General features: G+C 35.3%; 1 protein-coding gene across 5 annotated transcripts in view; it reads right to left on the bottom strand.

Moving 5' to 3' along the window:
- Positions 1 to 1,504: 1,504 nt before the first annotated feature.
- The window catches only part of TRIM33 (tripartite motif containing 33), a 124,718-nt gene continuing 110,076 nt past the window's right edge, over positions 1,505 to 16,146 (bottom strand). For 2 of the 5 annotated variants that reach the window (XM_054463290.1, XM_054463281.2), the window contains 7 exons: positions 15,632 to 15,791; positions 14,111 to 14,460; positions 11,446 to 11,569; positions 10,091 to 10,165; positions 8,167 to 8,319; positions 6,666 to 6,716; positions 1,505 to 6,586 (listed from right to left, as the gene is read on the bottom strand). In XM_054463290.1, coding sequence (XP_054319265.1) covers positions 6,374 to 6,586; positions 6,666 to 6,716; positions 8,167 to 8,319; positions 10,091 to 10,165; positions 11,446 to 11,569; positions 14,111 to 14,460; positions 15,632 to 15,791 — 1,126 coding nt within the window. In that variant the 3' untranslated portion in view covers positions 1,505 to 6,373. Of the gene's footprint in view, positions 6,587 to 6,665; positions 6,717 to 8,166; positions 8,320 to 10,090; positions 10,166 to 10,743; positions 10,843 to 11,445; positions 11,570 to 14,110; positions 14,461 to 15,631; positions 15,792 to 16,146 lie in introns of all 5 variants that reach the window. The other 3 variants (XM_054463300.1, XM_063651695.1, XM_054463272.2) reach the window with 2 other exon arrangements.

Genomic DNA, 16,146 nt, shown 5'->3' with positions numbered 1-16,146 from the left:
ACTTGTATTTTTTTCCACTATATAAAATCCTTCTAGAAGGGTAACAATTATGAATTCCCATTCTGATGTTTTACTTGGTTATTCAAGGCCTTAAGCTGTGTATAATTTTTTTAAAAACCATTTCTTGAAAAAATAGTCTATACTCAATCATTCCTTCTATGTCTCATTCACCTAACCCGCTGTACACTTGTTGCTGCTCAAACTGGAACAGCTTTTATCAAGGTCATCTATAACTTCTATATTGTTAAATTCAATGGCCACTTTATCTTTACTTAAACACTTGACATCAGCTACACCCCCACACCCCATCTTGAAATCTCTTTTTCATCTTCTATTATCACTCTCCTGGCTTTCCTGACTAATCCATAGGAATCCTTTGTGTTTTCTTTTCCTAGTTCTTAAATATTGTTTCCTCTGCTGTTGTAAGTATTCTGCTCTTCCCATTCTATAAATTTCCTAGACAGTATCATATTCTTATACTGCTTTAGTTACCACTTATACTAGTAGCTAAACTTAGATGTTTATGGCCACCATGCACTAGATGTATTCAGTGATGAATAAAAACAAATATGATACCTAACTGATGGATCTCACAGGCTCTATCTCTAGCCCAAGGGTCTCTCATGAGCACCAGAACCATAAAGACCTGCACCTTAATTTTCCATTAGTAGCTCACACTCAATACATCCCAAACTGAACTCACTCCCCTGCTTCACTCATAACCTACTCCCTTCTCCTCCTCTTCCTAATTTTAAAAGGTGCTAGCAACTCCATGGCTTCAATTACTGGTCCATTTTACTAAGTCTCCCAAGTTTGACTGCTATTCTCCCATTCTACTGTCAGATAGCTAATTAAGGGCTCACCTGAATTACTTAGAGCATACAATTGAGTCTCTACCTCTAATATTCTGCAGAACTCATTCTTCACTGCTACAATGATCTTTCAAAAAGGCAAATCTGATTATTTCACCCCTCCAGTCCCCACCTTGCTTAAAATTCTTCAAGGACTCCTTGTTGGCCTCAGCATAATTCCCAAACCCTTTAATATAACTTACAAGACTCTCTGCTTGAAGAGGGCTCTGCTCAATTCTTGAGTGTAGTATTTTACCACTCCAACTTACACTGTTTCAGATTAATTTACAGTTAATTAACTTTTCAGTTCCTGGAATACATACATGTTCTCTCTCACTCAGTCTTCTACATGTTGTATTCTCTTTTCACTCTCTCTTTGCCTTGTCCACTGTCCTTTTATGAGTGAAAGAAATTGCTTTCCTGGCAACAAAGTTTGGGTTAGATCCTTTCCTACGCATTACAATTATATTCTGTTAATCCCTATCATAACATTGATTACTCTAACACAGAGTCTAAAGTCTGTGAAGGCAACGACTATATCTTGTTCATTACTGTATCTTTGGTGCCTGGCACATAGTGTAAATTTTTAAAATGATTTAAAACTATGATTAAGTTTCAACTCACAGAAGAAGAAAAAAAGAAATTCATTTGAAAACTTTTTCAATTTTCTAATTTAATAGAAATAACCAAAACAATGTGGCTTTCAAACAAGGGTTTAAAACTAATCTAATACAACTTCTACAACACATTCCAGAGCATTATAACAAGAATTATTTACAGGCAGCTAATGTATTAAATAACCATGAAAAGAAAAAACTTGCTTTTATTACACACCAGCAAAAACACAGGAACGAAACAATTAGAAACTGCAACCTTGTTTTAAAAAATTAAATATGATTATTTAGAGAATACGATACCACAGAAACAGCACTTTTTAAGAATCATATTGAAGGGCAGTTAACTATGTGCAAAAATAATAGTACTAGTAGTAATAATAATAATGAGGGGAGGAGACCATTGAAATACTGGAAGCAAGGAACTAGTAAGGCTGTGAATTTAACCCTTTCGTGTGTAGGTATGTCTACATAAAAAATTAACAGGCTTTCAAATTGCACAAATCTTTTTTTATAGGCTTATGTATATATTTCACTGTGTTTTAAAATGTAGTAGATGCCTACCTACATTTTTCAGAACCAGGAGCAGACATGCATTCCATCCTTCAGATTAAAATTTAGGCCACACTTGAAAGGGAATATTGCAGTGGCACTTACAAAATCATTTTGGTGCCTTCCCACACATGTAAATTTGGTGAATTTAAAAGAGGAGCGTTTTTAATTTTAAAGATCACTTTCTAGAAAAGGGCTAAACTTAACTTTGTACATTTTGTAGTTTGATATGACAAATATATCCAAATTAACTTATTTTTGAAGATAGTTTTGTTTCTCCGATACAACAAAAAATATATAAAGGACCACATAGGCAAACACAAGGAACTAAGATGAAAGAAATGCTATACATGCATTTTGATCAAGTAAAAGAAACCATTATATTCAAGAGTACGTGTTGAATCTGAAATGTCTATGTAAACTGTGGCATATAAATTTTTTTCCTTAAAAAAGTACCTTCAATTTTTTTACTCAAACACTTACTTTTAAAAAAATATGCAACTTTCCCCAATTTTTAAAATAAAATGCCACAATATATTGTCATTACTTCCAGCATACATTTAAATTTCTTAATTTTTAAAAGATAGACTGGGTGATATGCATACAAACTTTCCTATAAAATCACCATCCAGGAGAGGATTCTGACATGCTATTAGGCAACAGACTCAAAGCAGTGTTATTGCTTTATCAAGGAGGAGATTAACTGTGAGGAAAAAAAAACTAAATATCCAGGTCCGGTACATGATCCAACTGTATTACACCTTGAAAATCTTGAGTCACCTTCAGCAGATCATTAACACAGATGGTACAGAAATTAAGAATTCATGGTATGAATTAAGAATCTGTTTTAACTAAGGGAATTGGGTGCGTGGATTTTTTATAAAACTACTCACTGATCAGATGCTGAGTATGCAAATAAGTAGTGCTGATTTTGACAAGAAATGAGATTTTTATATTTCACATGTTGTACATGAATGGGGGTGGGTATGGGACGTAAAAGCCAAGGGAGATGGGGCCACAGCATCTACTCCCATTTTGGATAGTAAGAGACCATTTAATAACATACAGTAGGCCACAATCCAAGGGCATAGTTGGAAGACCTGAATCTATTATCTTATTAACACTAATCACTAATAATTACATGGCAGGATACCTGCTGAGGTAATTGATAAATCTACAATTTGCACACTTATAAACCTTTTACTTCTATTTAAAAGCATTATTTATTTCAATTAACTAAAAATTCCAAAACTTGTTATCACAAAAAATGAGACAACTGACTTAGCATTACCTAAAATCCCTTATGTTAAGATACAGAAGTCAGAAAGTACCAACTTGTTGATCTAAAAATAATAATTTCAATAGTGGATCCAATGCCTTATCATTTCTCTGTAGTAATGGTTTGATGTTTCCATATAGAGCACGACCTACAATCTAACCATACTTTAGAACTTTCACATGCTTTGCCTTATAAAGCAATTCCTTCACTCAGTGAATTGGCTGAGCCAAGTGCTGAAAACACAAATTTAGGTCAGCAGAACAGACTGAGCAACACTTTGTTCTTAGTTTTCTGAAGGAAGAAGTAAATTGAAGTACAGCAAAAACTTTAAAAGCTTTCAAGAAAACATTATTATGTGGACTTTTCTCCAAATTTTCTAAAATACTGCCATTTAAACAACAAATACAAATGTGAGAGAGTATAAAAACAAACTGCCTTCAGGGACTGACAGATATTCAATTTTGTCTTTTTAAAACATAAACTAATAGGAAAACATATATCTAAATATCAATTTAAGTTTTTATACTTTTTAACCATAGGTATATTAGAGCTGAAAAAATCAGCTTAGAAACACAATGATCAGTGTGCAAGAAAAAAGCTTTAATAAAAAATCTAAAGTGAATACCTTAATTTAATGGTGGCATGTTGATAGCTATTAATAGTAATCCCTCAGCAGTATAAATTATCTTAACAGAAGTGGAGGCTATTAAATGTTGACAAAAAAGTGGCTTTTAAATTGCTTTAACCAATCTTAAAACCAAAAAAAACCCAAAAACTCTATCTAACATGTAATTTTAAGGGAACACAATTATTTTTTAAGGCCCCAAATACTGAAAAATATTTACTTAAAATGTGTTTCTCCCCTCAGCTGGCAGAATCTATTTATGACTCATTATCTACAATTTTTTTAAAAGGATCCATTTGAAGAGCAATACAAAATATTAAAATTCAAAGGCCTGACAAAATGAAGTTATACTGCTGCTATTCCTCACTTTCCAAAAATGTGCCCTTAGATATATGTCTACTTACAAACTGAAATCATGGATTTTGTGAAAAAAGAGGGAAATTGGCATAAGCATAAGTATTTTTAAATAATTTTCTCCCTCTTATTAAAAAACTTTTTTAGGAATTTAAAATTTGAGTAAAATGTTTCAACAGTTTGGTATATTTTCAAAGGCTTAAATTATTTTTAAAAAATTGAAAGAAAAGTGAAAAGGAAGCCAGGAATAAAGTAAATCAACAGCAATAATAAAATCAATACTCCTTAAATACACAACCAGAAAGCCTAAATCATATTCCTGTTTACCCCCACCCCTTGTTAAGAAAAGAAAAACAACCCAAAGGAATTTGTATAATAATTTCTTTAGAGCACTTTATTTGATTCAATATGCACTAAAAAATATTGACCTCTTAGACAATTACGTGAAATAATTTTCTGAGTAGTCTACTCTCTGAACTGCTTAAACTGAATTTTTAAAAAGGCAAATAAATGATTTGCCACAAATCTGCTGACTTCTGAAAAATATCTAACGGCATATTCTTCTATTTTGGTCTCTGAATATTCTAATGTGTCCATACAAAAGTAGGACTAAAATCTTTAACCAAACAAAAGAGAAGCCTGTAACAGTGTAGAACACACATTTTGAATCTGAGCATCACAAATGAAGAAAAGAAAAATGAACCAGAGCCAAGTTGGTTTATCGGCCTCGGGTGCTGTAATTGGGGTGGTAAAGGTGGGTTTACTCCAGTAACCATTCAAGTGGGGATTGGCTCATTTTCAGGATTTACTTACAGGTCTCTTCTAAGTCCTTTAAGCCCCCAGTCCATGCAAATGTCCCACTTGGTGGACAGATGAGTAATCTAACCCCACCGGGTTTATTTCAATATTTCGATATTTCAATAATAAGCTGCTTCTGAAGATTTTTTGAGAAGTCTGTTCTCTATTAAAATAAGATAGAACCTCAAAATATGAATGTGAACATTAGAAATAGACAGCATATATTACAAATCCATTCTTGATAGGAACATTAGTAAGAATACACATTAGCTTAAAAAACAGGCTCAGCAAATGTTGCTGATCTGCCAAAAGTTTTAGTTCACTATTTACAAATAAGACAAAGTGAAATACAGAAAATTTTACACATTTGGTAGTTGACAGATACTGTTTGCCAATAGTGGTCTATCAGAAAACTGACATGAAGGAAGACTGGAAAAGAGCCAGTTGTCACCTTCTCAAATTTAAATGTACAGAAAACTAGATTAATTTTGAAACAAACATTCTGCCTTTCATGGGAATAACTGTATGATCACATGATTTGATTGGGAAGTATAATTGTGAGGAAGTGTTTTCTGGAAACGACTACTGTAACTCTAAATAATCCACTAATGAAAAGTTACCATTTTTGTTTCAGTAGACCATTGAAGTTGATTAAATGATAACTAGTGGTTGTGTTTCCTAAACCCTAAGTAGAGTAGAAAATAAAACCACTGCTGAGTTTTTTATATCAATTTAAAAACTAAGACCCAACAGCATAAAAATGAGAAAAAATATAATGGCATGATTCAATGCAAATCTGCACTGACATTAAAGCAGAATCTGTACTTGGGTTTTTAACTAGAAAACAACCTGATATGTATGTGTGTGAAGGGGGAGGGTTAAAAGTTGTTTTAATAACTGTGCGACCTAGTCCAAAAAGAAAATTTATCAAGTGACACGAGTCTCAAGTATTTACTCGTACACCAAGTATCCTGCACCAATCAATAGCACACAATCATCAACATTTGCCATTTCTAACAATCAGAGAATCATCCTCATTAGAACAGAAATCCTCAAATCATTTCACTTTTGCTTTTTGCTTTTAAAGTTGCAAACAGAGTTCTCTCCCCCTTTCTTGACAAGAATGTGTTTCTGTCCATTATTTCAATCTAATACTGTGTAAAAGCTATCAGCTTCTTCAAGGAGGTGCCCACTGTAGGCAGGATATTCCAGCAACACTTAAAAGTTTTCTGGGTTTTTTGCGGGGTTTTTTTTTTCGTTTTTTTTTTTTTTTAAACAATTGATTTAAATCCATGTCATTTTACTTTATATGTACTGGTCTCTCATCTGACTTTAGGCGTTTTCTGCGGGGCTGTATAAAGTCTTCATCAGAGTCCTCAGTTACCTCACCATCATCCTCTTCCTGCTCAAACTCTGGCAAAGGTGCGAAGGTCCTGTCTGAGTAGATCTCTGTGAGTTTATCTTCAAAGTACAATGCAACTGCTTTCCCTGCCTGAGCTACTTCTGAATCAGCCTGCAAGCAAAAGATAGGAATATTCACCTATTGGTAATGCATATTCCTTCACCAAGTTTGCATGGTCTGAAAAGCTTACCTTCAAATTAATCTCTTGTGTGTCTGCATAAACTTGAACAACTTTCATCATCTAAAAAGGATACCAGAGTCAAAAAAAAAAAAGGGAAATTATAATCCTTTCTAAAGTTATGAGACTGCATAGGATTGGCGACGAAAAGTCAGCCATACTAGGGAGAACAAATTGCTATAACCAGATAAAGTGCTTTTCTAAAATTCTACAGAACATGGAACCATTTTCTTTACAAAGCCCTGTTACTAAAGCTACTGTGAAACCTCAGTAATTGTCTTATTTTGAATTATCAAGGTCAATCTGAATAGGAATTGGTCTGAACACATCAATCTATTCAAGAGAAAAATATTTGTGAAGCAAATTATATAAGAAACGTTGCTTTAAAAAACTGACAAACTTTCAACAAACCACTTAATAAAAATTCTATCTGTATAGCAATATGTTAATCATAAACTATTTATTACTGAGGCAGGAAACATGGGTCTTCTTATCAACTATAGTTCATGAAAGCATATTTATTTGAAAATAATTTAACTGCACTGAAAAATAAGACAGAATTTGGGACTAAATATAACTTCAAACTAGTGAGATTTTACTAATATACTCTGTGCCATACTGCTATAAAGGTGACTTAGAAATTTCATCTTATGAGGATTTTGTTTTGTTTTTAATTTTAAAATGCCATCTGGATGCTTCCAGAGGCAGCTATAGGAATACGTTACAGGATCCAATGTGATTTATTTTAGTAATAATCATATGGCACCCAAATTACATCAGCAATAAAGAGACTTTCGTATTAACCTTTTAAAAGATTTTGTGGATTCTCATTAAATTCCATTTCCTTCTCCTACAATGAAACTCTTCCATAACAATAATAGAATCGATTTTATCCCTAATAAAAACAATTTCCCTGAAACAGGTATATAATACATTTCTTCTCAAGGCATGGCTAACTCAACCTTATCCTCAAAAAAAAAAAAAAACCAAAGAAACAAAGAACTCCCCAAACCAAAAAACATAACCAAAATTAATGAAAGTCACACTGCTGAAATAAGAAAACTTAGTATTATATACTCTGGGCTACTATTCAAGATGGGTCACCAGAGATTAGTTTGTTATTTTAAGGTTCTACATTTATGTTGTCAATAATAAAATGCAAGGACATGGGTACAGATACTTTCCTAATAGTACCCAAAATGTAAGCTGTTTATAATCATATTCCACAAAATATACTTAACTACTGACAGTACTTTCCATACTTATGCCAATCCTCAACTCATTTAGAAAAGGATATTTGATAATATTCTTTATTTATTATATTTAAGTATATACTCCAAATTATACACAATAAATTTTCTTCACTGGAGCTGTTAATACAATCAGATGTTACTTTTGACAGGACTTTAGCAGAAAAAAAAATTTTAATAAAATTAAAGTCAGCAGAAAAAATAAAACAAGGAAACAAACAAAACTAACAAATGAAGACTCTATAGGTTGGAAGTTAACATACTTCATTAAACCTTTCACAGTTCTTGAAGATCAAACGGACATCAGCCACAAAGTCATCTGGGATTTGGTAGTGTTGGGAATGTTTTTTCTGAAGCTTCTTTTTCACGGTGGATAAATCCATTGGTTTCTTTATAATTTTATAGTAGTTTGGTATCTAAAATAAGCACATAATGGCAAATAAGAATTCTCCAAAAATGCCAAACTGTTTAATTTGAAAATGCATAGCATATTAATTTTAGGGAAAAAAATTATTATAGAGCCAGCTGCTTGCAAATTTTGAGTATAGACGTATGTACTTTACATCTTTATGAAAACCAAATCTTATGCAGCATATGTGCCAATCTTCATGGTTAGTCCAAGTCCCCAAAGTCCTACTTTTAATAATAAGATTTGGAAAGAAAGCAATTAGCAAGGGTAACCAACCAGTAGCCTTGAGGAAACATTTGACTTACCAGAATTTTATGGCTCCTTAAGAGTTTTTCTTTTTTTTTAAAGAAAAAAATTTACAAAATATATTAATGTTACAATTAGAATATGATGTCTTTTGGAAAACATCACAGGGAATATCATTTACATCATGAAGTCTTGACTTAGTAACAGAGGAAGTAAGACTATTAGAACATAAGAAAAATTTACTAACTTTATTAACCATTTAGTGTTCACGCTAGGGAATTCTGACCCCAACCCTGGCGAAAAATTTCTACCCTTGGGATAAAAGTAAAGTTAGAGAAGCTATTTTATTGATTGATTGACTAATTGATTTTTGAGATGGAGTCTTGCTCTGTCGCCCAGGCTGCAGTGCAGTGGCGCGACTGTGGCTCATTGCCACCTCCATCCCCTGGCAATTATCCTGCCTCAGCCTCCCTAGCAGTTGGGATTACAGGAATGCACTACCACGCCCGACTAATTTTTGTATTTTCAGTAGAGAGGGGGGTTTCACCATGTTGGCCAGGCTGGTCTTGAACTCCTGACCTCAAGTGATCTGCCTGCCAGGCCTCCCAAAATGATGGGATTACAGGCATGAGCCACCATGCCCGGCCAAGAAGCTACTTTAATAGTCCATAAAAAGAAAACATTTGAAAGTCATTTTCTACTTTAAAATCCCTGCACTTAAAGATGAGACAGATTTTCCAGAAACAGATGATTACTGCTTGTACAACACATCTTCCTTCTGTCTATACCTTTTGTGATTTAAAATTCATTTCTCAGGCTACCCAGTAAACAAGTCAACTACCATTTAATATTCTCTAACAGGCCTGGTATGTAATAATGTACTATTCAACAACTGATGGCTAGCAATAAAATGTGTGTAGAATAGTCTTACCCCACTTATTAGGCACCAAACACCTCTAATCTTCCTTTTATTGCAGCATTTTAGAGCCTTTATTCCTTACAAACGTCAATGACTACAGACTATGCTAAACATTTTACATAGGTTATCTTATATAATCCTCAGAACAACCCAATGAGGTAAAAAATCGTTGTCAGAAAACTTGAGTCTTAGAGAGGTTGAAGAGTTTATTCCAGAAGGCTGAGGTGTAATACAAGCTTAGTCTAAGGCCATACTCTTTTTTTTTTTTTTTTTTTTTTGAGACGGAGTCTCGCTCTGTCGCCCAGGCTGGAGTGCAGTGGCGCGATCTTCGCTCACTGCAGCCTCCGCCTCCCGGGTTCACGCCATTCTCCTGCCTCAGCCTCCCAAGTAGCTGGGACTACAGGTGCCCGCCACTGTGCCCGGCTAATTTTTTGTATTTTTAGTAGACACAGGGTTTCACTGTGGTCTCTATTTCCTGACCTCGTGATCCATCCGCCTCGGCCTCCCAAAGTGCTGGGATTACCAGGCGTGAGCCACCGCGCCCGGCCGCCAGAGCCCATACTCTTAAGTATTATGAGACTTCCCCACTGAGCTACTAAGGTAGGCAACTCACCGAAGCAGGAACAGGCTCCTGGAATTCAATACTTAATTCATGGCAATAGAGGTAAAGCAGAAGACGTTCACATTTCTGGCCCAAACAAGGAAAGGAAAGCACATGAAATATTTTTCTCCTAACAAAACATTCTCGAGAATGAGAACTATATCACAACAAAGTTTGATTACAACAAACTGAACACAAGCCCCCTGTTTACTAGATACTCAACTAAACATAAACACCCAAAGAAAATTCTCTTGCTTCTCATTTTGTTTTCAGACTATCTTTTGTTCTACTTTAAGTAAGAATGGAAGATAACTAAGGTAATTTATGGAAGGGAGTCACAAAAGCAACATCTAACACTTTGTGCAAAAATTTATAAATTACTTGGTAATAAATAAGTAAATAAATTATCACTGTTGCTCCTCATGGTAATTCCTTAGACAGGCAAGACAAGTGTTGAAAGTTATTATCCCCTTTCTTCAAATGAAGGTTCAAAATAAAAATGGCCTTCTCAGTCTAACTCCAAAAATATTTTTTTACCCAATCATGAGTAAACTGAAATGCATTTTACATTCACAGTCTTCTATTTATCTAAACTTCTTTTAATACAAGTTTGTATACCCTAAACATGTATCTTGTCTTCACAGATAGTGGATGAGGGTTTTTACCAGTATATACACCAGAGTAGAGCCAAACTTTAATGACCGCACGACAATGCAAGAGATTCTGTCTTTGGGAATCAGACTACAGGCCAGATTGGTAAAAATCTGAGTAAAGTAAGGAGAGAGTTTCCATTTTTAATATGATGAGAAGCTGTTAGAGGATTTTAAGCAAGGAAATGATAGACTTGTTTACTTTTTAAAAAATAACACAGTTTAATACAGAAAACAAACTATAAAGGTCAAGAGCAGAAGTGGGAAGAGCAGTTAAGAGATCGTTACAATAGTCCAGATGAGAAATTACGATGTAAGGTAAGAAAATGGTATTATAGTTATTATTATTTCATTTCTAATAGGTTTCTAACCTGAGCAACAGAAATGAATGGTGGTATCATTCAATTAAGGGGAACACTGGGGGAGGAATACAGTTTTTTATGTCGTTATTTGCTTGGTTTTGTGTTTGGAGGGAGAGGATTAGAAATAAAGATTTTAGTTGGGACATGTTAAGTTTGAGGAATCTGTATAGAAGGGTCTGTAGTTCAGGGTTAGAGGAAAAACAGACTTCAGAAATCATCAATATACCATCAGATGACAGAATTAAAAATTAAATGTTATCAGGTTTTGTGTATGCTACACAGGAAAAAAAAAAGATGTATATATAGGCAGACAACTACTGAATCCCAGTGACAAATCAATTTATTTGACACTTACCCTTTGGTCCACGGGGCTTAACCCCTGCGCAGTTTTCCCCTTCTTACTATGTTGCAAATTATCACAATCATATTCAACTTCTGGCTTTCCAATATCTCTACAAAATGTGCATATCCAGTCCCCACTAGACAGGGAAATAGGCAATTAGTCCACGTAATTGTAAGAAAGCCTGCTCTAGAGAAGCTACTTCCCTGGACAGGGGCCTTGTTTATTTTCTTAATAATTTTTTGAAAAAAGGGAGGTTTTATAGTTGTGAAATCTCGTCAGGTGAAGTCATGTGATTAAAAACTCCTCTAAATTTTCCTAGTCACGCATCAATTGATTACTTTCTGGAATGCATTATAAAAATGGCACCTCCGCATTAAAAGGGGGTCTCTTAGTAGTGATGAGCAGTACTTGCAGCGAAGGCCTAAGACCAATTCTCTCAGGTCCCAGTATCACCATTATGTGGACTCAGTATTTATGAAGAAGAAGAGCACAGGTTACAGAGTTTCTCAGGTTATCTTGTACTGTTTTGGCATGTATTAAAATGCCACAAGTAAATCAGTTCTTTTTTCGTGGTCAAAACCTAGAACACACACACATACCTGCAGGCACAAGCACATGTATATATACCTCCTTTTTTTTGGAGACAGAATCTCCCCCTTGCCCAGGCTGGAGTGCAGTGGCATAATCTTGGTTCACTGCAATCTCTGCCTCTCGGGTTCAAGCGATTCTTGTACCTCAGCCTCCCTAGTAGCTGGGATTACAGGCGTGCACCATCATGACCAGCTGATTTTTGTATTTTTTTTGATACACAGTTTCACTCGGTCCTCCAGGCTGGAGTACACAGTGGCACGATCCTGGCTCGCTTCAACCTCTGCCTCCCGGGTTCAAGCGATTCTCATGCCTCAGCCTCCTAAGTAGCTGGGATCACAGGGGCCTGCTACCATGCCCAGCTAATTTTTGTATTATTTTATAATATTTGTGTGGGGTTTCACCATGTTGACCAGGCAACTCCTGACCTCAGGTGATGTGCCTACCTTGGCCTCCCAAAGTGCTGAGATTACAGGCACCCGCCACCATGCCTGGCCAATTTTTGTATTTTTAGTAGAGATTGGGTTTTTTCACCATGGTGGCCAGGCTGGCCTCAAACTCCTGGCCTCAAGTGATCCACCTGCCTTGGCCTCCCAAAGTGCTGGGATTACAGGTGTGAGCCACTATGCCCAGCTACCTCCTATCTTTTAACCCTGCCAAGTATATACTTTGTTTTTATCAGGATTTCTTATCAAACTATGAATTCTAAAATGATTCACTCCCTCTCTCTATATAAATAGATATATGAAGATATATAGAGAGATATATACATAGATCCTAAATCTAGGGATTGTACTAACCAATCTATTTGTTTTTCTTTTTTAGAGATGGAGTCCTGCTCTGTCACCCAGGCTAGAGTGCAGCGGTGCAATCTCGGCTCATGGCAACCTCTGCTTCCCAGGTTCAAGCAATTCTCCTGGCTCAGCTCTCTGAGTAACTGGGACTACAAGGTGTGTGCCACCATGCCTGGCTAAGAGTTTTTTTTTGTTTTTGTTTTTTTTTGTATTTTTGGTAGAGACGGGGTTTTGCCATGTTGGCCAGGCTGGTCTCAAACTCCTGACCTCAAGTGCTCCCCGCCTGCCTCAGCCTCCCAAAGAGCTAGGATTACAGGTGTGAGCTACCACGCCTGGCTAATTTACGCCAACGTTTTACAATCCTTTCAAAGCATTTACTATTGAAAGAAGGCATTCAGTGGCAAAATTCTGACATTCCAGTAAATATTACTACCCAAAGAAAAGAAAATTCTTAATTTCAAGATCAAAGTGCCAACGCTTTTCTTTTCTAAATAAGAGTAAAGAAAAAGAAGGCCCTTATTACATCTCTAGCAAATAACTCTATCTCCAAAGACTTAGGTAAGAAATTACAATTCTTCAGAAAAATATTCTGGCACTGTTTAAATATCTACTAGTTTTCTAATCCAAAAGGTTGACGCTTTCAAAGAGGGCACTATTATTCAATTAAAGTTACTGCTTCTCAGGAATTTTAGAAGATTTATCTTTTTTTTTTTTTAATTTATAGCAAGAAAAAAGCTGGGTTTACGCCAAGAATACTGATTTACTTTCACTAAAAAGAAATTGAGGGACAAGAGAGGAAGGAGAAGACTGAAAAAAACAAGTATGACTCTACTATTTTATGGTCTCTGAAATCAGAGACAAGAGATTGCATGAACATAAAATAATAAATGGAAGGGAAGAACTACAGCTCTTCTAAACCAAAACCTACCACTTGTAGATGCAAAAACTGATCCCTGATAATTAGTGAATTGCCCAAGCTTACTACAGAATTAGAACCAGACTGCAGGTTTTGTAACCTTAGCCCCCTATTAATTTAGAGTTTTATCTATTTTCCTTATACTGAATATAAACTAAAGGCCAGGAGATTAAATCTACTCTTTAACATTAATATACTACTTAGATCTTAGATATTTTATTGTTAGTTTCTCTGGAAGCTAATACCAAAAGAATAACAGGCTCCCTGTTTTATAGAAATACTATGCACTGGTTAGAAGGCCATCTGCCCTGAACAATCTTCTGTTATTTATTTTTAGCTTATGAAAATCAACACCAAAAATCAATTATTTCACTGGTACCTTGGAAAGCTAAGTAGTGTTGGAACATGACAAGTTAGATGAAAGACCTTTGGACATTTTTCGCAGCACAAGAGATCTCCTCCATTTTGGCAGACAGCACACCAGTCTTCATTTGGGTCATCATCTTTATTGCTGCCATCTCCTCCAATCCTTGCCGACCTGTGCATGAGGCTTCGAATTGGGGACTTCCCATTAACAAGGCTGCTGAGCCCTGACTGTTTGCAGCTTTCATTCATATCTGCAGGTTCAGTTTTCACATGGTTTTCCAGGCTTGCCAATGCATCCAACTCACTTTCTAGATGCAGGTTGGTTGAGAGAGGTGGTGTCAAGCTACTCTCAGGACTGCTCAACTAAAACAAAACGATGACAAATTCTTGAAGAATCATTTAATCTTTATTGTATGCCGTATGTGTATTTAAAAGTTATGTGAATATACATATAGATATACTGACATAACAAATTTATTTTATAGATCACAATAGTGCCATAAAGAAATGACAATAACCCCAAAATTATTCAGGCACACTAACATGATTTTAAGGGGTCTGCCCCTCTGATAATGTCTCACTCAGATAATAAGTAAATTAATTAAACTGTTAAGCTACTGATTGGGAAGTGTGCATAGGGTTATATTTTTCCTTGAGAGAGCTAATTATGGCACACTCCTTTTCACACCCAGAATCTTTTGCATAGCATTTTAGAAGCATTCTATAATATTCTTCTGCTCACCTATCATTCTACTATATTGTAGGAAGGTTGCAACAACATAAAAGAAATCATTCACCAACCTTGGCACCCATTTTTTTTTTATGGGGGTACTTTCTAAACCAAGTTCTGGATGAAGAGGTAACAATACTCCAAAACCAAGGCTGAATCTCTTGCTCTCTGAATCTATATATACTGTGTTAAATATATTAATACCTTGAGATGAATTCCTATGTGCCAACCATATAAAAAAGGAAAAAGAAGTCCGGTCAGAAAGAGAAAACAAAAATCAAAATATTTAAACCAAGAGGGGCTTGGCCTTCCTTCATTCTGTATTAGAAATTTTACAAAATGTTCAAGAACTCCAGAATGATTAGTAATACATAAGCCAAAAGACAATCTTCCTATCACAAAACTCTGATCAATAAATTTCTTTCGTGTCAGCAATCTTAATGCTGAGCTCACAGGTCCAGGAGAATCCCAGAGATCTTTTGTGGCCTGAGATTCAATGTAACTACTGAAATAGTAATTTCAGGACAAGATACAATCTGATTTAGCATCATGCGAAGAATATTGACTAAATACAAATTCAAAGATAATTTCAAATGAGTACTTAATACAATTAAGTCATTTCTGATTAATTACAGCTGACTCTTAGACAAAAAAGTTGACTTAGAAAAAGAGATATCTGGCTTGTGCCAGGCATGAAATTTCAAAAATAAATGTTTCTAGAACCACTACTTAGTCTTAATATACTCAGAGCTGAAAGAATCAATGATGTCCTTAAGTCCCTGCCAGACCCCAGTGGGAGCTTACCATGCAAGCACTCCTCCTGCCATCCTCTGTTTTTTCTTGTTTTACACCTCCTGAAAAGCTACATATTTCATCTTCAGTCCCAGGTTCTTGCTTGACCTTCACCTGATCAGATTTGAAACTAAGACTTGTCTTCTCAGCAGTTCTTCCTGATGACCCACAGCTAATAAGAAACAACAAATAAAGATCACGTATGTTTGACTATATGGTATAAATAAAAACAATTATATGAAAAGTAATGTTCACTAAAGTGAAGACAATAGACAATTAACTTTATAGAAGATAAGGGTACCTCATAATGTAGTTAAGGGGAATGTGGTATAAAGCCTAGCTTAAAACTCTTTAAAATTATGCAGCAACTTTCAGAAGACCCTAAACACACATTTCGTGGTTTGAAGCACTTCTATCTTCACACACACACGCACACACACACTCCTATTTCTTAGCTCTGTCTGCTGAAAAGGCCTAAGAAACAAGGAACAATTCAGTAGCAATGAGTGCTATTAGTACTAGAATTA

The sequence above is a fragment of the Pongo pygmaeus genome, chromosome 1, assembly GCF_028885625.2.
Source record: "Pongo pygmaeus isolate AG05252 chromosome 1, NHGRI_mPonPyg2-v2.0_pri, whole genome shotgun sequence".
Taxonomy (NCBI): domain Eukaryota; kingdom Metazoa; phylum Chordata; class Mammalia; order Primates; family Hominidae; genus Pongo; species Pongo pygmaeus.
Note: the sequence above shows the minus strand (reverse complement) of the source record. Positions and strands in the feature narration are given on the sequence as shown.